This window comes from Leopardus geoffroyi, chromosome A2, assembly GCF_018350155.1.
Source record: "Leopardus geoffroyi isolate Oge1 chromosome A2, O.geoffroyi_Oge1_pat1.0, whole genome shotgun sequence".
NCBI lineage: Eukaryota > Metazoa > Chordata > Mammalia > Carnivora > Felidae > Leopardus > Leopardus geoffroyi.
The window spans coordinates 104,963,372-104,986,571 of record NC_059331.1 but is presented as its reverse complement, the minus strand read 5'-3'; the positions used below and the strand labels follow the sequence as shown (position 1 = coordinate 104,986,571).

Below are 23,200 nucleotides of genomic sequence, written 5' to 3'. Positions count from 1 at the left end.
CTTCAGTGTTAACTCTTTACCCTTCCTGCTAGGTCATGGCCCCAGGGAATGTGCACAGAGGTCACTGTTGGCATAAATGCAACCATTTTGACATGGGCCTTTTGGTTTTTGACACACGATCTGCATAAAGACTGTTCTTTCTGTGATTACTGGCAATCATCTCATATCCATATCTGAAAACCTCTGTTCATTCTTCCTCCGGGGTAATGGGGCCTTCAGCTTCCTCAGTGCTACTGTCGCCTGCCTTTCTGGTCGTTCCATTCTTGCTTTCCCGTTACTGGTGCCTCTTCATCTGCCTATACTTATATAATGTTTTCTAATCTCGGTATACTCGTCAGACTTCTTACTCTACATCGACAATCTTTTCTATTTCCAGGATATCTGGGAAGAGAAAGTTGCATTGTAACAAATCATTTCTGCATCAATATATTCAGAGGAAACCCTTTAACTTCCATGTGAAGATAGCCTTTTTCTTTGTTGCCTTGGTAGATTAAAGATTGTTAGAGTCTATATTCCTACAGAAACTTGAAATGAGGAGAATTAGGAGTAGAGAAATATCTTTTGCTAGTGACAAAAAGGCAGAATTTTCCTCCTTTGATGGTCAAGGCTGTTTTCAGAACTCTGCATGATCAACCTATCAGTTTCTTGCTATTTTCCTTTTTGTTCTTACCTGATCAGAGACCTAAATGCCAACTGGTGCTGTCTTTCGATGATTCAAGTAATTGTATGGTCAGGATTAGCATCAATCAGCAAGGACTATAGAGAAGCTACCCCATCCTGTCCTGTACAGCAGACTTTCTAGTTGGTCATTCACTCAACCATGATGGAATTCAGAAGACTGTATAGAAAGAGCCACATGTGTCAGGAAGGAATGCATATGTTTAAGCCAGGGAGCCTCCATTTGGTTAGGGAAATGGTATCACTGGTGAAAGACTGAAACTAACCCATTGCAAAAGCAGCCATTTGAAACTAAAGGGCTTAAGAAAGACCTAAAGAAAGCTGAGACTTGTCTTGTACCATAGCATTAGAATAAATAGAAAGGAGAGGAGATAAGATCAATTATACAAGCTAAGCATTTGGGGAAAGAAAAAGCAAAACCATTAAATGTGTTCACAGAAAAAGTAGGTAGGTGGAAGCTCCAGAGATGTGAGCTACAACCTGGGGTGATTTTGTAGGAGGCTGTAAATGTCAAAATCTTGTTTAGTATTTTAGACCTTGTTCAATAAGTGGTAGATGCAAGGACCTGATGAAAGCACTGTTTAATCTGTCAGCATGTACAGACTAAGCTAGAAAGATAAGACATGTGGGTCTGGATGCCAGCTGGACACTGTCGTATAATGTGAGGCTGAAGTAATAGGGGCTTAGACTGGAATCAGTAGTGGGAATGGACAAAAGTAAGTAGATTTCAACACACAGTAGAGGAAAATAACTTTAGCACTTAGTGGCAGACTGTAGAAGCAGAGATAGAAATAAATGAGTCAAAGATGATCATGTGGAGGGGCACTGGGGTGGCTCGGTCAGTTAAGCATCCAACTCTTGATTTCGGCTCAGGTAAGGATCTCATGGTTCGTGAGATTGAGCCCTGGGTAAGGCTCTGCACTGACAGCATGGAGCCTGCTTAGGATTCTCTCTCTCCCTCTCTCTCTCCCCTCCCCAAGCTTGCTCTCTCCTTCTCTTAAAATAAATGAATAGACTTAAAAAATATATGATCATATGGATATTTTATATTGTGCATTAGAGATGATGGCAGGGGAACCAACTGGAAATATCAGAGTATGTATTAAAATGTTCAAAAGTCTCTATAGAGATTGCTTAGGACAGCCAGTAGAGATTTGAGTGACATTTCCATAAAAGAATTTGATGAAGCCCAACGAGAAGCTAAGATTTCTACAATATTTTATATACAGAAGGAAAAAGGGTTATTGTATTTTCCATTTCTCTAATCTGTGTGCATTTGTATCCTCTTTAAGCATTTCTTCTTACCTAAAGAACTTTAATGATATTAGCTTCAACTTACTGTTCCCTTGCTTGGCTTAGAAATGACAACATATGAACTAAAATATGAGATTGCTAACTTTACCACTCTATGATTCTAAAGATAGAAATTTTTATCTCATGGCTTTTATCAAACTATTGGTCTAGACCAGTTGTCAGCAATCCATGGTCTGTGCATCTAATCTACCCCATGGCCTGGTTTTTGTTGTTGCTGTTTTGTTTTGTTTTGGCATTTAAGGGTTTATTGGAACACAGCTGCACCTATTTCTTTATCTATGGTCTAGGCTGCTACCATGGAAATGAGACAAAGTTGAGCAGTTGTGACATGAACCATATGGTCCACAAAGCCAAAAATATTTACTAGCAAGCCCTTTACAGAAAAAGTTTGCTGACCTAAACTCTGAAGCCATGTAATCAGTAATATAGTCACAACTTCTAATAGTACAGTCATTACTCAAGATCAGAAAATCCCTGAAGTTTTTCTGGTCACTTGGGAAGAAGTTTTTTCATTCAATTCAACAACGAGAGTCGTAGACTTTAAACACTATCGCAGTGGTAAAATACCTTTAGAGTGAAATTATAGCATTCTTTGTAGGGGGGTAGGAATAAAAACTTGGCTCTAAAACTTTATTAGTAAAAAGTTTTTTTAAAAAAAGAGTTAAAACCAGATTATACATGAGATATGGAAGACAAATGAGAAATCCCTCATAATTCCCCTGTCTAGATGGTCAGTCATATCCAAGAACTGGACATTAATAGTTAATTTACTGGGGGCACCTCGGTGGCTCAGTAGGTTGAATGTCCAACTTTGGCTCAGGTCATGATCTTGCAGTTTATGAGTTCCAGCCCCGTGTTGGGCTCTGCGCTGACAGCTCGGAGCCTGGAGTCTGCTTCAGATTCTGTGTTTTCCTCTGTCTCTCTCTCTGTCTCTCTCTCTGTCTCTGTCTCTCTCTCTCTCTCTCTCTCTCTCTCTCTGCCCCTCCCCTGCTCATACTCTCTCTGTCAAAAATAAATAAACATTAAAAAATTTAAAAAAAAGTTAATTTACTAAGTATACATAGAAAGGAAAGAATGTGTGTCTCGTATGTACCACTCAGCAGAACACTTACAAAATCACCTATTATGATTCAGATTTTCTAAAATGATTTGAACCTTGCACAGTAGTAGAAAAATAAAACTCTAAATTCTATTTTGCCAGCTTACAAGCCAACCGTCCAAGGTTTCCTCTGTACCAGTCACCTACTCCTATCTTTTAGCCAACTGTTAAGAATAAAGCAGCCATTATGGACAGAGTTTCATTTTTGCTATTAATAGCATAGTTGTTCTCATTGTAGGAATTATCTGCGTTGATGCATTGCAAAAGATTTGGGCAGCAGTTATGTTCCCAGAGTCTCTTGAACAAGTAACTAACTATAACTGCTTACCATCCCAGCTTCAACACTCACTGTAAAGCAAATTAGTCAAAATCAGCCTTAGTCAGAAATGACTTAGCATGACCAGACGGAAGAGTATAGGAGAATTCTATTCCAACCACATAAATGTAGTCTTGACAAAAGCTACATTCTATATATTTCAGAACCATTACATCAGAACATAAAGTGCTTTGAAAGAAAATTGATATGCTCTGAAAATTTGAAAAGTACATTGGAATTTATGTGCCTGTTTATGACCCAATCCCATTACATTTGAAAGGAAAAGTGAAATAATGGTGAAGGAAAATTTTGTATCAAGCATTCCCACAATCACATAATTTTCACCCAGTCTTCTCTAAATTGAATTTGCTACTCTGTTACAAACAGAATATTTGCCTTTGTTTATCAAGTGTATCTATAAAAACATTAGAAATCCCCTATAAAATAAATGCTTAAAACTTTGTGTTTCAGTCTTCTTAGGCTGCTATAACAAAACACCATAGACTGGGTGGCTTAAACATAAAAATTTATATCTCACAGTCTGCAGGCTGGAAAGTACAAAATCAAGTTGCTAGCCAATTCAGCTCCTGGTGAGGTCTCTCTTTCTAACTTGGAGATGATCATTTTCTTGCTATGTCCTCACATGACAGAGGGAGAGAGCAAGCTCTCTGGTCTTTCCTTACAATGGCACTAATCTCATCATATGGACCCAGACCTCATTTATGCCTAATTATTTCCCCAAAGCTACGTCTCCAAGTGCTATCACATTGGGGAGTGGGGCCTCAACATATGAATTTCTGGAGGACACTGTTAAGTCCACAGCAATAATGAAGGGCATTGTCTTTAAATAAAATGTCTATCCCACTATACACAAGTGTCAGTTTGTTGATATAGCTGTCTCACAAAGCTGTGAAAACAGGTTAACACCAGTCCCTAAAAGCCAGTTCAAACTTCCTGAATATCATTCAGTGCGATTTATTCTTCTATAAAGCTAGTATTTGTTGAGTACTTGCTACATGTTGCTTGTTGTCTATGTGGTAGTGGGCCCAGGCTGTCAAGAGAATAAAAGTGTATGATAAATATTTTGTGTTTATTTCTTAATGGTGGGAAATATACTAAGGGTATATGTGATTTTGGTTCTAAGCATATTAGTAATACATTAATAATGTGTATACACAATAACCACTAAAGAAGTAAGAAAACATAAAAAGAGGTAAACACTGATAGGGTATAGTGACAGAGGAAATGACATTTGAATCTAGGATGACATAAGCAAAAAAAAGGCACGAAATAAAATCTGTATTTGTGGGGAATAGTGCATTGAGCAGTTTATCTATTGTTCCTATGAATGAGTTAGAGGCCAAGGGCCACGCTCAGGAGGATTTGAATATCAGGAGAGGGCTGAGGAGAGGAAGAAGGAATATTTTTGCAATAGGGAATTAGACGTAGTGATGAATTTTAGCAAAGCTTTAAATATTGGGAATGATGAAATCCAAGAAATTTTATCTAATGGTATGAGAAATAGAGGAGAAAGAGATATTTTGAAGGAGGAATAGACCATATTTGTCTACCTTAAAAATTAAATCATTCTTAAATGTTATAGGGAAATTAGAGGGCCTTTGAAATGGTCATCTTTCCTATAATATTGTCAATATAGAAAATAGAAGTAACATTAAATTATGTTCATATTCTAATCTTTAAGTGAATAGACAGCTTATCCTTGCTTTATACTATTTGAGTCACTTGTGTATAAACATTTAATAGAACAGTAACTTTTACTCTCTTCTCTCTACTCGTATGTCGGCCGTTTGGATAACATTTAGAAGGCTAACTTTTACCAGTTGGTCAGTGACTATATCATTGAAACGTAGCCATAATAGCTGTAGCTAGAGTTACTATTAGACTTGCATTCAAAATTAAATACATGGCTCATAATAATGACAATTTTGGACAATTTATTTTTTTCTCTAAACTGCCCTAAGGGGATATGTTAATTAGTACTATTTAAAATGCATATGTATTATTCCAGTGTTTATTATCTTATGACACATTTATACCAAGAGTATAATGCAAATGTATCATAGGTTAGATGCTGAGATTTCATAAAAATAACCTCAGATTTGCTCTTGTTCAAACTCCTTGTTGATCTTCATGCTGTCTCCTACCAAGTGTACTTCCTATGGAACTATGGTTAGATGGAAATATGGTTAATAATTCCCAGGGTTGAGCCTGCCTATCCTAATCCCCCACCCCCTCTGCATCCTTGCCTGCCAAGGAATGTTCATTATAATGTTGACCTGTCACTAAGATCTGATGTCACTCCCTTTATGTGGAAGCCAGTAGGATTCCAGATGTATTCTCAAATGGATCACAAAAAAAAAAACTCTTTAGTAATATGCCTTATATGGCAGAGACCCTCTTGGTCCTGAATCATCTGTTGCTTAAAAAGTTTATAAAGGGAAAATCGGGGTGGGGGTGGGGGAGGAAGTTCTAATTCTCCCTCTACCAGAATTAAATCTAAATGATTTTGTAGAATGTGAAATGTAAGTATTTAACTAAAGCCTAATGAAGTTATTTTTATGAACAAATATGCTAAATATTGTGCTTAAATCAAGTGGCTTAAGCTGTATTGATGCCCTGGGCATTACCCCTTTACTTCAACTTTATTGGCCCACTTTATTCTTTTTTAAAGATTACATATTAGAGGCATTATCAAGGTTACATATCTTTTTTAAAGATTACATATTAGAGGCATTTATTCTTTTTAAAAGATTACATATTAGAGGCATTATCAAGGTTAGGCCCAGAATATCTGGGTTAACTTATCTCAGATTACATTACACATTAATGTCTTGATTTTCAGAGATTGTTATGCAATGAGAAGAAACAGAATGAAAGTGGAAAAAGAACTAGGTAGGAAAAAGGAAAGCTCAACCTAACTCGAAGAGCAAAGGAACTTGCTTTAAAGATATTTTGCAGATGGGGTGCCTGGGCGGTTCAGTCAGTTAGATGTCCAACTCTTAATTTTGTCTCAGGTCATGATGTCACAGGTTCATGAATTCAAGACCCACATTGGGCTCCCCAAGCTGACATTGCAGAGCCTGCTTGTGATTCCTGCTGTCTCCCTCTCTGTGCCCCTCCTACACACATACTCTCTCTCAAAATAAATAAATAAACTTTTTTTAAAAAGAAATTTTGCGGAGATATGACTTAAAAAATCTATTTCTGGTTGATATACATATTAGTTACCACCCAATATTTTTATACACTTAGAGTGCTTTTTATTTACAAAATTATTTTTTTTAATTCTAGAATTATTTCTATATTTAAATGCTTTGCTTTAATTTCTTATGAATATTAGCATCCTAGTTGATTTGGGGATTTGGGTTTTGTTTTATATCTCTGCAAGAGCCCCATCATAAAATTATTATTAGCATGTGTATTTTTTTTAAATAGCTCATAAAATAAGCTTGATACTGTGATGTGTCTACAATAGTTGCTCAGTGCTGCATTTGTTGCAATGCAGTTAGTTAGCCCCTCTCAGGTCCCTCTCCTGACCTGCTCCATTGGGAGCTGATTATTACTTCGAGTAAGTCCTCATTCAAGGACTTTAACATACATTCACATGTATTATTAGCCTCAATGAGACAGAGGAATCATTGGTAACTATTTGGGATCAATATCAAAAAAAGTACATTTCTTTCCATTCTGCCAGAGTTCTATTCACGAGTTGTAATTAGAAAATATTTTGGCAGACTTGTCAGTGAAAATCTCTTCTACACAGAGAAAGCCCAGGATCATTATAGCCACCTAGTAAACAACTGGAGCCCTCTTGCATTATTTATGGGTTTGGTCTTATTTCTAAGCACAATTAGGTCTCTCGGTAACCAGCTTTCACTCACATTAAGCTTTTTCTTTTTCATTTCTACATGATTCGTTCTCACTTTGGCCACTTTTTTTTTTCATTAACACTATAGGAAAAAAAAAAATCACTCTTCTAATCATTCAATCAGCTGAACACGTTCTGTCTCTAATGCTGCCCAGACGCCGCTGTTGTGAGGTAAACCATGTTAATATTACTCAATTTACCAAATAACATCTCATAGCTCCTTGAACTCTTTGTTTACATATAATCCAGCAGCTTTCACTGCACCAGGGCATTGATCTTCTTCTGTTTCCTGTAATGAACTTCTATGTGCACATTTTAGATCTAGTAATTTATTTCACTCTGATGATTCAAATGAAATGACATGGTCTTGCCTGCTGAAGGGTAATCCACAGACCAAGAGAACTCCTTTTTATTTTGTGCATCCTGAATAATAAGGGAGTTTCATTCCTCTTCAACGAAATGAAGATGAGCAACTACATTCAGAATTCTATTAGATTTATTCACAGCTGCATCGGTAACATCCCATTTACATAGTCATATATGCATAACACAGATATCCGTGTCCTTTTAGCTCAAACCAATGTTATGTATTCCCTTTCATTCCAGGAACCTTGATTATTCTCCTCTTTAAAGCATGGCTCAAAATTCAACCTACATGAAAACATTCTAAAATTGACTTTACTTATTCAACTGATTAATTTTTTATTTAAATTTATGAGAAGTTTCAAAGAGACACAAAAATAGTAAGACTAAATATGATGAGCACTGCTAGTGTAGTCTTCACTCACTCCACTTCAGTAGTTTCTAACATGTTGCCATTCTTGGTCATCTGCCATTTCTCATGCACTTACAAAGATTTTGCTGGAATATTTTATAGCAACTCCCAGATAAGATATAGATCATCCATAAATCATTTTTAACATAACAATAGTATTATTGTAACACTAAACAAAGTTAACAATAGTTTTTTAATGTCATCTATATTAAGGCCATGTCTGATTTTTCCCCCATTGTCTCAAAAATGTTCACAGTTTGTTCAAACCAGGGTTCATAAAGGTCTCCACCTTGCATTTGGTTGTTGAATCGCTTTTAATCTAACAGTTCTAGCTCCTTTTTCCAGAGCATTTATTTGTTGAAGAAACTCTTACTTACTTACCTTTCCATCACTCCCTCAATATTGATGGGCTGAGCTTGCCTGGCCTAAGGCAGGCACACAGATGTCTCCCAGGCTTTCAGCCTGCTGGAAGCAGCCTGTCCATGACACTTAAGTAAAAATTGCTGTGCTTCATATAAAGAAAATAAAATTATAAATAAAATAAATGGGTATAATCAACATAGAGTTAAATATAGAATTTTACCTTAAAATAATCATTTTTATATTTACTGAACTCACTGAGAAGCTTTCATGGTGAATTAGCATGGACTTTGGCCCATCTTTGCTAACAAGACCTCAGCCCAAAGGAGAACTTGCATAATCATTATACACAAGATACACACCCTACACCTGTAAATTCGGATACGACTGTCTGGGTGTATGTAGCTTCCTGGTATGCTAGGAAACCATGTTTAATGTGATACATCTTTTTCTACAGTTAAAACCACCCTGGTTTCAGTATATTAGAAATGAGTTTTAAGGTTTATAAAACTGAGAGACCAGATGGTTTCCTTTCCAAACACTTGTATTTTCCTCACCCTAATAGCAGGAAGTTCATTTCAGATTGCATTTCTGTGCTTGAATTGTTGTGTTTCCTCTAAGTTAGAATAGAAGCAAGTTGAGATGTATGATAAATTTTCAATATATTGTACAAATATTGCTGTTGCTACTTGTTTAGATAACATTACATGAGTAATTCATTCAAATTACACTGTCTAAAATCTCAGATAAGGGAAGCAGAATGCTGAATGGGTTTCTGAGAACAGATATGGAAATTTTACATTTTTTTTTCTTTTCAACTGATTGAAATAATTAAGGTATATGGGGAAAAGGACTTCAGATTTATGCAAATAGTGTAGATCTGCACAAAAACTAGTTTGTTTCTGGAGTTGTGTTGGTAATGGTTTTATTTGAGGGGTACTTTTTTGGTGATAATAGAGCAATTCTGAAATAAAATTTCTGGGAGAACCTTAGAAGGAGATGCTTAATGGAGAACCTAAGGCAATTTAGTTTCTCAAAAGATTTTTATTCAAGTCTTTGTTTCAGAGGGTCAAATTGGGTAAGTAGATAAAAGTCGTGTTATTTCAAAGAATCCAAATTTAGTTTTGTAATTTTCTTTTATCATAAACAGTGTGAACCTCTTTCCAGCTTAGAGTTCTGATATGGTGAAATCTCTTATGTTCCAAATTAATCATTCTTGAGATTCCTGCATATCCTGATAAGTAAAATGTCTACTATCGTCCTCTTTGTTAGTCCTTCCTCTTAAGCATCGTTGGAACAAACTGTCAAAGATTACTAAGTTTACAGCATTTAAGGAATCAACTCTGCATCCACGTGGCAGCAAACTACCAAGTCACATCATTAATATGCCACTTCATGGGGACTCCTCCAGTGCCAATCCACAGATAACATTCTTCCAAACTATGTAGATGCTGTTTTGGTTCACTCCTTGTGCAAGTCTCCTTGAACTCCATTCCCTTAGTTCTTTTGCTCATGCTAGGCCATTGTTTCCCAACCTTGGCACAGTACCAGGGTGATTGAGTACCAAAGCACTTTCAGTCTTAGCCCCAAATCTCAGCCAGACCCTTTCCTTGTGCCTTTATTACTCAAGCTAGTGGGTCTTAAATTTAAATATGCAGAAGAAACATCCAAGCGACCTGGAGAAAAAAAAAAATACGTGTTCCTTGACCCCATACAAAGAAATCTCATTCAGGACCTCTGGGATGAATCTGAGAATCTTCAACTTTTATAGTATTCTGGGTGTTTCTGACACACATGGAAATACATCACCTGCTAGAATGGCAGTCTTGATCCACTGCATATTTGAATCATCAAGGAGCTTTTAAAAAGATGCTCATGGGGCACCTGGGTGGCTCAATTGGTTAAGCATGTAACTTTGGCTCAGGTCATGATCTCACAGCTCGTAAGTTCAAGCCCCACATCGAGCTCTGTGCTGACAGTTCAGAAACTAGAGCCTGCTTCAGATTCTGTGTCTTCCTCTCTCTCTACTCCTCCCCTGCCCTTCAAAAAGAAATAAACATTAACGTTTTTTTTTTTTAAAGATAAAAAGATGCTCATGCCCAGGACCCTGTCCTCAACCAATTAATCAGAATGTTTGAGTTTGGGAAGGGCATGAACGTTTCTCAGAAGCTATCCAGGTGATTATGATCTTCAGCCTGACTTGAGAACTGCTGGCAGGCCACTATGATAAACACAGAGCACCAGACAACTCCTCGCCTCATTGGTGAGAGTCTCATAGGGGCACTTGTTGCCTTCTCCTGTCACATAACTTTCATAACTGCCACTACTGTTTACTCTACCAAGTTTTCATGCATTTAAAGTTCAGGGACCCCTGTCCTCTTCATACAAATTGGCCCTTTCAGTGTTGTGCACATTACATGAAGAGGTACCTATGCTAAGAAATAGATGAGTGCTCACCTACTTTTGAACAATTATGTAAATTTTCCTGCACCAGTTGTGACAACTTGTATTCACCTACACAGAGAAAGTCTTCCCTTGCTAACCGTTCTATCCTTGTAGACACGCCATCACACTACTAGGTGTTAAGTTTCACAATACAGATTTGGAGAGTGTTGTCGAACCTGGGACGCTCTGTGCCCTAACTATAATTTAGGGTCAAAATGTCAGGCTTATTTACCTTAGTTTCATGAAGAATAGAGTCCTGAGCAGGGCAGAGATCAAGTTCCAGCCTAATCCATAAACCCGAAAGGGCCACCAAATCCGTTTAACTGGGGCCATGTAAGCTAGTTCAAGGAGGTCACCTGTAGGACCATCTAAATGTTTTGTCTACTTCCTCAATAAATGAATAAAATATTTTTAAAACCAATGGGAGAAAATGACAGAGAAAGGGGACTTTAAAACATCACTTGGTCTTTTTCCTTAAGAACTTGATACCTTAAAGCTATTTTACAGCTATGTTCAATAAACAATAAAATATGATGTGATTTTAAAAATCCAGTAGGACAGTACCTTGAAGGAAATAATACATATGAATTAAAATTATTTGACCATTTTTAGGGCATATATGTAATTGTAGAAATGTCAGTTATGACTTGAGAGATTAAGATTACCAAAAGTTTTTGTTTTATTTTTGAATCCGTGGTTGATATTCATGCATGTGAAGTACTTGTAGACTGAGGAGATGAGGGACTGGGACACTGTCCCCTCTCCCTATTAACCAGTCCAGAGCCATCCCAGCAAACTTCCAGTGTCGTAAAAGTACATGATTTCCATGCAAATGCAGCTACAGGATGAGTTCCATAAGCATCCACTCCTCACCCAAACCTTCCAATTTGCTGCCACTAAGACCCTTCTATACAGAAATCCTAGAGAAACCAATGATATAAAAACAATTATTGGAGTTACATGGTGTCTCCCTGTACCTCTGTGAATAGCCTGTGTTTAACATAAACTATTATGAGGACCCATTTGTCTCTTAAATAATTAAGTTCTAAATATAAGGACTCGAAATCCTTAATAGCATCTAATAAAGACTGCTAAATGTCTGTGTGTGTGTGTGTGTGTGCACACACACATGCTTTTTTGTGTCACAGAAACCACTGAGGGCTGTTATTTAAACAACAACAACAGCAACAATAGCAACAAAAAACCTAAAGGATCAATTTAATGACTACTGCGATTATTAGAAACACCACTACCAGAATTAAAAGAGGATTCCTCTGACTGCATGAGGAAATGTCAGGTTAACTCTTAAATTGTAGGATAATTAAACATATTCAGACTTATTTTAAACAGCTTTATGCTTTTCCTTTAGCTATTACTTGTCGAAAGCAAGATGGAGGACAGGCTGGTATCCATGAATGCCTCTGGTATGCGGGACCCGTGCCAGCTCTCACCCAAGCCTGCCAGATCCCCTGCCAAGATGACTGTCAGTTTACCAGCTGGTCCAAGTTTTCCTCATGCAATGGAGACTGCGGTGCAGTTAGGACCAGAAAGCGTACTATTGTTGGTAAGAATAATTGGGATGCAAAAGCCAACACGTGTTAAGTTAGAAAACACATTAAAAGTTAGACCAAGAGAGTTCTGACAATGTATTTGGAAAATGCATGGCTGTGCCTTACTGCTGGAATACTGATACTTAATATGCCAGTGGATTCGTGTGTGTATTTTAATGTAAGTTGGCAGTGACAGACATGCTGTGTACTTTTAGTGGAAAGAAAAGGTAACCTTGAAAATTGAACTGTCTTCCTATACAATAGGGAGATTATTTTTTTGGTTTAAACGGTACTTTTGGTGGATTGCCTACAGATTGTGAAGTGCTTGGAGAACAAAAGGAAAGGTTGCCACTTCGTTTTCTTTACCCATTCTCACTGTCAGAGCCTGATTATCTTTCTTATCCTAGAAGAGGAATATGACATTAATTCTGTATCTGAAAACTGCATCTTAAAAGGCAGTCACAATGACAAAAAGCAGTAATATAATGAGGATAACAGGAGCTATCATACTGAGCTAAACCTGGTGCATTCCAAAATACTGTCAGTGGCAAAAAGAAACCTGAAAATATTGGTGCCAGTAAAGTGTTCAGAATTTAAAAGTTATAAAGTGAACCACCTGTCCTAATGAAGACTGTTGAAAACTACGTAAGACTCCTTACGAAAGTTAGAGATAAATGTATGTATGACATAGGCAATTATGTGTGATATAATTAAATAGTATTATGATATATGATGTGATATATGATGTGATATCTCATATGATATATGACATAATGTAATAAATATTTAATAGAAATGTGATTATGTTAAAATAATATGCCATTTCTCAAGCTCATATTTTTTTTTATTTTAAAAGGGAATTTATTTAGATTTACATGCAAACCATTTCTAGTATTTTTATTCTGACACTAAATATCTTCACTGTGAATATTATTGAGTATTATTTACTACAGTGATCACCAAGTATGCGAAAATGATTACTCTTCAGTAATAATGAAAGATGCAAGGTAATGACTAGAAAAGTAAATATCAAAATCTCATTTTCTGAATTGTAATCCTACATAACCATAGTATCTATTTGGAATTAACAAAAAAGCTGTGCAGTCCAGTGCAGTGACTCTCTCTCCATTTCATATTTTGGCACATAACATAAAGGAGTGATTTATGCAATTACCTTCACTGAAAGCACATGAGCATTTGAAAGGATTTTAATCAAAGAGTATAAAATTGAGCACAACAGTTAATGCCTTTTGCGAAATGGCTATTTTGAAATGAGAAAATAAGAAAAAATTTACTATGCAAAGCACTCAGGACTAATAACAGGCTACAGAGCAAGCACTGTGGAGTGAGAAAATAGCTTTCATTAATAGGCTACTGTTGAATATGGTTAAAAATGGAGAAAGGAACTTTAGGGAAGGAGGAAAATTAGGGATGCTTGAAATTAATAATGATATTTTCCAACTTAAATTTATTCACAGGAAAAAGTAAAAAGAAGGAAAAATGTAAAAATTCTCATTTGTACCCCCTGATTGAGACTCAGTATTGTCCTTGTGACAAGTATAATGCACAGCCTGTGGGGAACTGGTCAGACTGCATTTTACCAGAGGGGAAAGTGGAAGTGTTGCTGGGAATGAAAGCACAAGGAGATATCAAGGAATGTGGTCAAGGATATCGTTACCAAGCAATGGCATGCTACGACCAAAATGGCAGGCTCGTGGAAACGTCCAGATGTAACAGTCATGGTAATCCAATTTTTCTTTGGTGTTACGTGTTTGCTGTCTGTCTTGGGGGGTGGAGGCAAAATGAACATGGATGAGAATGGAGGGACATAAAGGTTTACAGAAGTGTGCTGTAAATGGAATATTTGGGGGGCACCATGCTGTATGTATATTATTTACGTGTAACAGGACATTCAAAGGCACTTGTCTTGTTGTCCAGAAGTTGGCAACTAAATCCCCAAAGTTGTTGTCAAGGAAACCTTACAGTGCCAAAAACCTCTCTTGGTACTGATCACAAGTCCTTGAATAGGCCCAATGACCCACCACAAGTCTGTGTGTGGAAAAAGAGGGAGGAAGAGAGGAGATGTGAATTTATTCTGACAAAGTTATAAACTAGACAGGCTTCTAGTAACCAAACTGGAGAAATGTACAATATGCCTGAAATGTCATTAAGTGGCAGAAAAGAAAGACTGAAAGCCATAATTAGTGAAAACTCAAATTGCTGTTGTTTATTCCTCATTGTGTTGAAATTAGCCAAAAATTGGGGGGGGGGGGACAGAAAAGAAAAAGAAGAAAAGAAAAATGCACCTACTCTTCATTAACTGTGCCCACTTTAGTTTTCTAAATCAAACACAGTGATAATACTTGAGTTGCCAAAGGTTGTGAAGAGTGGCCATCTTTGACCAGAGTATGTAGTAAATTCTTTGGTTCTAAGTCTTAATATAGTAGTCCTTGAGCAATATTTCTCCATTATTCCTTTGTTTTAATACATCTGTCTTTTTATATTGGACTGAGACTAGTTTGCAGTGGGTCAGCCTGAATCACAGATGCCATATATTTGCAAACACTGGACATTGATCCTCCCACCTTCTTCGTGGAGGTGACCTGAGAAAGAAGAGTTGCCAGGAGATAGGGACAAGGCAGTTACCTTCCAACCCTGCTGAAGTAGCTTCTATTAGAACAGCACTCTTCCAGTTTTATTATATGGTTTAGAAAACAACATGATCTAATAGGACCATCTCCATTCCATCACAGTATCATTGGTGACACATTTATTGGAATCTCTTAAACTTCTCCCCACAGAGAAGTTTCCAAAAACTGTTTCCTTTTATTTTCCATCTGATCTGATAATTCCTCCTTCATTTACCAAAGTCTAGTGATAATTGGTCCAAAGACTCCATAACATTGAAGCCCTAGGCATAAGTATTTTTTAGGTTAATGTACTCAGGTTAATGCATCCCTAACCTTAATGTATTCAATGCATTTAGAAAAACAACTGCAAAAGAAAAAAGAATTTATTATTTATAATAGGTACACTTTGAGAGACATGCGTAAGAGTGACAATATTTTATTCTCTGTATCAGTAACATAGGTACTGTAAATTAGATACCAGGAAAAATGTAAATGCACAGGCCATTCTGAGATGATATGATAATGTAAAAGATCATAATTAGTCATTAAAATGTAAAATTGAAGACAACTTTTAAAAATACATTTCTCCTGGAATGTAGCTTATAAGTGTTTGCTCACACTTTAAATTATCATGCCTAGTGAATCACCAAGATAATCATTTGTTTTTAACACAACCTTTGAGTTTTCAGAATGACTTTTGTATATTCTCACTTTTATCCAGATCTGTTAATTAGATGCAGGAGAGTGTCAGTAAGCCAGTTAACAGTTGACCTAATTTTTAGAAAAAAACCTTATGAATTCATATCTTATGAATCTCACAGAAATGATCACTTAAAAAAGTACAGGTACAAAAATAATAGAAATTGTCCAAAGGCAATAGACTTCCTACCTTAGCATCGTTGTCAATTCAAAGCATGAAGAATGTAGTACTGTATTCTAGAAGAAAAGCACATATAGGAAAAAGATTCTGGGCAACACTGAACTTCATGGGGATTGTGGGAGAATCTAAGACCCTTAACTAAGTAAAGGCTCCAGTTTAGTTCCTTGTGTCCGTCCAACATCATGTCTTTCTCATTCAACCTGATCTGTGATAGATGTCCAGTGGGATACTTTAGTATTTACCAATATATTTACTCAAAGTGAAGTCCAGGGAAATTGAATCTCTGTCGCCTGATTTCTTTGCAAATTACTACTTTGCTTCTGTATGTTCTATCCGTTCTGATGGTGTTGGTGGAATACTCTAACTTTGGTATTCTTTTTGAGGCACACTCTAAATTATAGTCTCTGTGACCACTGCCTTCTGTCAGCTAAACTGGCTTTCTAGATGGATGGTAGAAAAATGGCTTTCAAGAAAAAGTCTCTTTCTGCCTTCAGTTTAAACATAGAATTGACCCCCACATGTATGCAGTGCAAAGACACTAATCTCCTGTTCAATAGTGGCCTGGGGGCATTTCTGTTTTATCTGTGCTGTCCATCTGTGGAGCACGTTATCAGTTATACTGATAAAACAGTTTGACTTTCCCCAGTTTAATTATATTATTGTAGGCCATTTCCCATGTGGTCACCATTTTTTAATGTCTTAATAACCTTAAGGCACAGTTCTTTTATGTCTGGAAGTCTTTGCAGTAGCAAACTTTGTACTGAAAAATGATAGACCTGTTATACCAGGCTTGGGTTCTTGGACCCAGCGACGGTAGAAACAAGGCTGGACCCAAAATTTAAAGGCACAGGCATGGATTTATTGGGGCAGCAGCTGCAGCCAAAGGGGAGACACAATCTCTGCAGGTGTCAGACATGCAAAGGTCTCAGAACAACAGCCAGGGAAAGTTTTAAAGGAGTTGAGGTGGGAAAGCAGTAATATACTTAATCATGTAGGGGCCACGAATCCCAGGAAAGCAGACACGCAGGTGCAGTTGACAGAACTTGCTTCTTTGTACATTGTGTGTTTCATTTGCAAGTTAAGTCTCCACCTCTGGGCAAGTTTTTTTCACATTAAGAAGAGTGGAAAAGCTGAAGGAAGGTTGAATTTGGGGGCTATTCCATCTCAGGTAAGTTTAAATCAATCTGGGCTTTCTCCTTGGTCCCTGCTTGCTCTGCAGGGAAAACTGTCACATGCCACAGGGAGTGTCCCAGGTGCATATGGGCTTGTTCCCAAGGTCTCTGACTGTCTCATAACCATATTCAAAAATCAGATCTTAGTGTATACCTTGGGAGTCACATAAATATTAACCCATCTAATACATGCTATGAGATATAATTCCTAGTGATATATCAATATGTTTGAGGGCATTTGTCCTAAGAGAATGATATGAAATATGTATATTTTTTGTGTGAAATCTTAGATGGTGTCAATGTAGCAACAGATTTTTTTTAATTTATTTATTTTAATAGAGAAAGAGAAAGAGCAGAGAGCACACATGCACGTGGGAGGGGAAGAGAGAAAGGGAGAGAGAATCCCAAATAAGCTCAGCATTGTCAGCGCAGAGCCCAATGTGGGGCTCAAACTCACAAACCATGAGATCACGACCTGAGCTGAAATCAAGAGTCAGACACTTAACCGACTGAGCATTCAGGCGCCCTGAGATTTTAAATCATTCAAAAACCAAATCATACATTTTCTATTCACTGCCAGAACACTCTTGATAATTTTAATTGATCAGGGGCGGGGGGCAGTGCCCGGGTGGCTCAGCCTTGGTTAAGCGTCTGCCTTCAGCTCAGGTCATGATTTCGCGGTTTGTGGATTGAAGCCCTGCATCAGGTTCTCTCTGTTGTCCACAGGGATCCTGCTTGGGATCCTCTGTACCCCTCTCTCTCTGCCGCTCTCCCGCTCCCTCTCTCTCTTCTTCCTCTCTCTCTCTCCCTCTCTGCCTCTCTCTCTCTCTCAAAAATAAATCAATAAAAATTTTAAAAAATATCTTAACTGATTGGTTCATTAGAAATTTGAGTGACTACATAGTACCAGGCACTTCTCAAGTTAATCACTTAAAGTTTCACAGAACAAGAGTTAGAATTTCTGGAACTTTTAAACATCATTATATTACTTAGTCTTAATATTTTAAAGAACCTTAAAGATAAACTAATTTATGTAAAATGCATGTATACATGACTTCCATTTATATGTAAATGATAGAGTTTTATCATGGGCCCCTCAACCATACTCCTCTTTCCCCAAACCCCTTATCCTGTTGTACATTTTGTATTTCTAAAGCATGTATCATTGTATAACCATATCATATAATTTACTTGTTGTGTTTATTTATGTCGTATCTCCTGAACAAGAATGGAGATTGATGAGGGTATCATAGACTGTTTTATTCACTGATGTATCCCAACCCCCTGGAGCAGTAAGGGCTCAATATTTGTAGAGTGGATGAATGAGTGAACTAGAGAGAATTTTTGCAGTTGTAGTTGATCCACAGTCAGGCTTCAGTTGTTTCTTTTTTCCGGACAGTATCTTCCCTCTGTGTCACATTTCTGGGAAATAATCAAACAGATTTTTGAGAATAGCTAAGATCTTTAGAATAAGAGTGATACATGCCACAAACTTTCTATGTGGTATTCATTAAATATTTGTGCTTCTATCTACCTACTAAATAAGAGAGGAAATAATAATCACATACCTATTCTACTGAATTAGCCCTGTGATATCAATATTAAAATCTCTTTATTTCCATTCAAAGCTTATCAAGAGTTGCCTGATTTGTACAACACTAGATTTGGACAACACCTTCACCTCCTGGTTTATATTAGTAATTGTAGCAACTTACATTTTCCCAACCCTTGTTTACAACTTTAATTGGTAGTGTGGGATGTTTATTGAACTCTCTTTGTTTCTAAAACTCATATTTTTCCTTGAAAAGTAGAAACAGCATTTCTATTTGAGTTATGTGGAAGGGATACTTTGAAGGTGAATTGGATAAAATATTAAAATGCCAGGTGTTCAAATCTTGAGCTCTAAGAGCTACATAATTCCTTCCAGACACTTCACTTCAGTCTTTACCTTCAGAAAGTTTATCTTTGCTATATCTCATAGGCGGTTTAAGCCATAGTGTACTACCAATACCTATTCTAAAACTCAGTTACATTTGAGATGTTTTATCATCTCTTAATATCAAGTTAACAGAAAGGCACATCTGATCTGATTGTTCTTTCTCAGCCCAGGACATTTAATATATGTTGCTCTCCTATTGCGTAAAAGTAATATATTGCTATAAATACCTATCAAATACTTGATAACATGTAGAAACTATGAAGAAACTTAACAATAAGCTGTTAGGTTAAATTACCTTATCACCAAATGTTTTCCTAAAGCTCCAGATAGCAACTATTTTAGGCTTTGTGGACCAAAATGTCTCTGACACAAGTATTCAACTCTGCAGTTACAGCATGAAAGCAGCCATAGACAGTATGTGAGTGAATGCCATGAGTGCATGGCATGACTCTGTTCCAGTAAAACTTTATGTATAAAAACAGGCTGTCAGGGGCACCTGGGTGGCTTGGTCGGTTAAGCATCCGACTTCGGCTCAGGTCATGATCTCACGGTGAGTTCAAGCCCCATGTCGGACTCTGTGCTGACAGCTCAGAGCCTAGAGCCTGTTTCAGATTCTGTGTCTCCCTCTCTCTCTGCCCCTCCCCTGTTCATGCTCTGTCTCTCTCTGTCTCAAAAATAAATAAACGTTAAAAAAAAATTAAATTCAAAAACAGGCTGTCAGCCTGGGCTGTCATTTGCCAACTGGCATCTAATCCTTTGCTGCTCAAAATGTGGTCTACAGACCAGCAGCGTAGACCTCACAGGGAAACCATTGGAAATGCAGAAATTCAACCCACATTACAGACCTACTGAGTCAGAATCTGCATTTTGACAGGATCCCCAGGGAGCTCTACTACACATTTTTTTAATTTACCATTTTTTATTTTACTTTTTTATTTTTTAAAAAAGTAAGTTCTACACCCATCTGAGGACATAAATTCACAACCCCAGGATCAAGAGTATCATGCTCTACCAACTGAGCCAGCCAGGTGCCTTACACGTTTCAAGTTCAAGGATTACTTTACTGGATCATGCAGACCCTACCAGGGTTTGGTAGCAATGTGAGCCTAAATCTTTGTAAGATTGTTTGCATTGAGCAAAACAACCCATACCTCCCATGTGATAGTTCACTTGATTACCAGTTGTGGGGAAGAGAACATTAGGAGATTTATCTATCTATCTATCTATCTGTCAATTTATAAGGATGGGTCTTCATAAAGTGAATGTCTACTTAGGTATGATTTTGAAAACCAAATGAGTCTCTAGGACCCTCTGTGGAACACATAGTGGCAATTTGATCATTGCCAGTACTCAATGTACAAATAAATTTTAGTTCAAGAGCATGTACTTCTAAGACATTGTGTGGAACTCAGGGTATATCTGATAAAAAATGATTATGAATACGGGGAAAGTAGATTCTGAGGATAACCTACATAAGCAGTCAACCATAATATAACTAGAATGGATTACTTTTGCAATGGAATTCTATTAGAACGTTATGTAAGTTCAAAATTAGAGGTTAATTTTAAAGAAACAAAATTTAATGAGAATTTTTTTCGTATCATGGTGGATGATTTGAGGAAGAGCATGTTTAATTAAACCAGGCATAAAAGGCAATAAATAGGGTCCTTTAAACAAGCTGAAATGGAGTGCTAAGTTCTCTGAAAAGCTTTTTTCGTTGGTCGTATTTATTTAGTGTCTAATTCATATCAGAATTCTTTCATTTGACCGTACAGGTACTGCTAGTATTACTTTCACAGTTATCATTCTCAATGGAGATCTTTTTCCTTTTAAATGTAAAAGAGAGGCAGGGTTTGAGGGACAGACTTTTCCTGAGGTAATAGTTGCAAGTTTGAAAGAGCCAGGGGAAGAAGGAAAGGGCTACTGTGGAGACTGAGTACAAAAATAAAGTGATTGCCTAGGGTCAAATTTAAATAAGGTGTGGATACCAGCGTCCTTCTCCACCAGGCTCCCTGAAGGAGGACTGTGGAAGTGTTGAAGGAGAGACTTTCATTGGAAAATTTCCTGCAGCTACCATTCATGTCATGTGTGACAGAAAAACATCTGGTGTTATTTAGTTCTCTGGGCTCCATGTCCCAGAGACCTCAACTCATCTATTACCTCATAACATGGTTTTCAAACTGGGCTCCATGGAGTCCCTCAGGCCACGCTGTCAAACATCGCCTCCAATAAATTCCATACACTTATTGGGCTTTCTTTTCAGCGTTTTGGAAAGAAAATGCTCTGCTTAAAATAAATTTAACTGCCAAAAATAGTTCATTATTTGCAATACTTTTAAAAAAGGAATTTTGATCTTTGCCTTAATCAACAACTTCTGCCATTATATTTTACTCCACACCCTTTCTCTAGGCCTCTGACCCCTTGTTCTCCTAATGCATTAGAGAAGTCATAACATTAGTCTTCAACAAAATGATTAAAGTGGTAATCTTGCCAATATCTGTGGCAGTTTTATTGATTTAACTGGAGAGCTGTTCATTCCTTATGTTATAAGGTTTCATAATTCATAAAGATACTGAATGACCTGTGTGAATCCGCATAAAGATTCTTGTTGTTTTAGTAAAGCCCTACAAATCCAAAATAGTTTTAAAGTTCCGTATCCCATTAATTGAGTTTAGTCTCATTCCTACGATGTAGGTCTTTTATGACTTGAAAGCATCATAAAAATAGTCATATAGTGAACAAGGTTTATGCACAAGGAATTTTTTCATAAGTTCATAAGATATATATATAAGATTATATATATATAGTATCTATAATAATATATATATAATAATATAATAATATCTTAATAATATAATAATAATTATTTATTATAATAATAATAATATATAATATATATATTATTGAAATGAAAACATTTATGGGGATTTTAAATTTAAATTTTGAAGAAAAATCTTTACTTGCAGTTACTCTCCCTATTTATCCCATTTCTTCATAGTTGCCCTGAAATCCAATTTAGCTCTTACAAGAAATTTTAGTTAATTTGGATAAAAACAAAGTTGATTCTTCTTATGGTCTTTTTAAACTGCCATAAAAAAGCCCTTAAAATATTTATTCACATAACAGTTTCTCCTCCCTTTGCCATAAGCTTGACCTTTTAAGCTTTAAAACTTTAAAGTAAATATAAGTTAAGAAAAAACAATTTTTTTAAGTTCAGGAGATTTGATTTTTTTTTTTTTTTGTTTATTCACTTTTGCTTTTTTTCTGTATCTGGAAATGGACCTGGAATGTCCTACTTTTTACATATTAAAACTCGGTACAGCTCAAAACATGAATCCAAGTTTAATGCATTATAACTATAACCTATCTGAATTATCTATCTCTTACTGGTTCAGTGAGATGCTATAGAAGAAAGTCAGTATAGAAATGCAGTATCTGTGGCTTTCTCCTAGAGATTCACAGTTCATATCAGCAAAAAAGGAAAACCCAGGGTAAAGAGACCTGTTTAATTTAAATGCAGCAATTTTCCAACTTGACCACCGAAATGTTTTTTTGTTAAAATTCTGTTTAACACTTATTGGAATCCAACAAACTAATGTTTAAAAGATCATCCTTTGGAACTACTTCTCTGGCAGTATATAGTTTTCATTTGTTGGAAGAAAAATGCCCTGCATTGGATCACATTAAAAATAAATCATCTAATAAGTTTCAGAGTTAATTTATTTCTCATTACTTCATTATCTCAACACGTCATCAAATATGTTTATGTCGCTGACAAAGCCTTATCCCAAAAGTGAGCTTTTTAGACCTTAGATGGGAGAAGGAGGGAAGATGGCGGCGTAGGAGGACGCTGGGCTCACCGCGCGTCCTGCTGATCACTTAGATTCCACCTACACCTGCCTAAATAACCCAGAAAACCGCCAGAGGATTAGCAGAACGGAGTCGCCGGAGCCAAGCGCAGACGAGAGGACCACGGAAGAGGGTAGGAAGGGCGGCAAGGCTGTGCGCGCTCCACGGACTGGCGGGAGGGAGCCGGGGCGGAGGGGCGGCTCGCCGGCCAAGCAGAGCCCCCGAGTCTGGCTTGCAAAAGCGGAGGGGCCTGACGGACTGTGTTCCGACAGCAAGCGCGACTTAGCATCTGGGAGGTCATAAG

General features: G+C 37.0%; 1 protein-coding gene across 3 annotated transcripts in view; it reads left to right on the top strand.

Annotated features, from left to right (window-relative positions):
• THSD7A (thrombospondin type 1 domain containing 7A) overlaps positions 1-23,200 on the top strand; it is a 443,308-nt gene that overhangs the window by 356,068 nt on the left and 64,040 nt on the right. For all 3 annotated transcript variants that reach the window (XM_045494930.1, XM_045494931.1, XM_045494929.1), the window contains 2 exons: positions 12,246-12,440; positions 13,905-14,168. In XM_045494930.1, the coding sequence (XP_045350886.1) occupies positions 12,246-12,440; positions 13,905-14,168 (459 nt within the window). The remainder of the gene's footprint in view (positions 1-12,245; positions 12,441-13,904; positions 14,169-23,200) is intronic.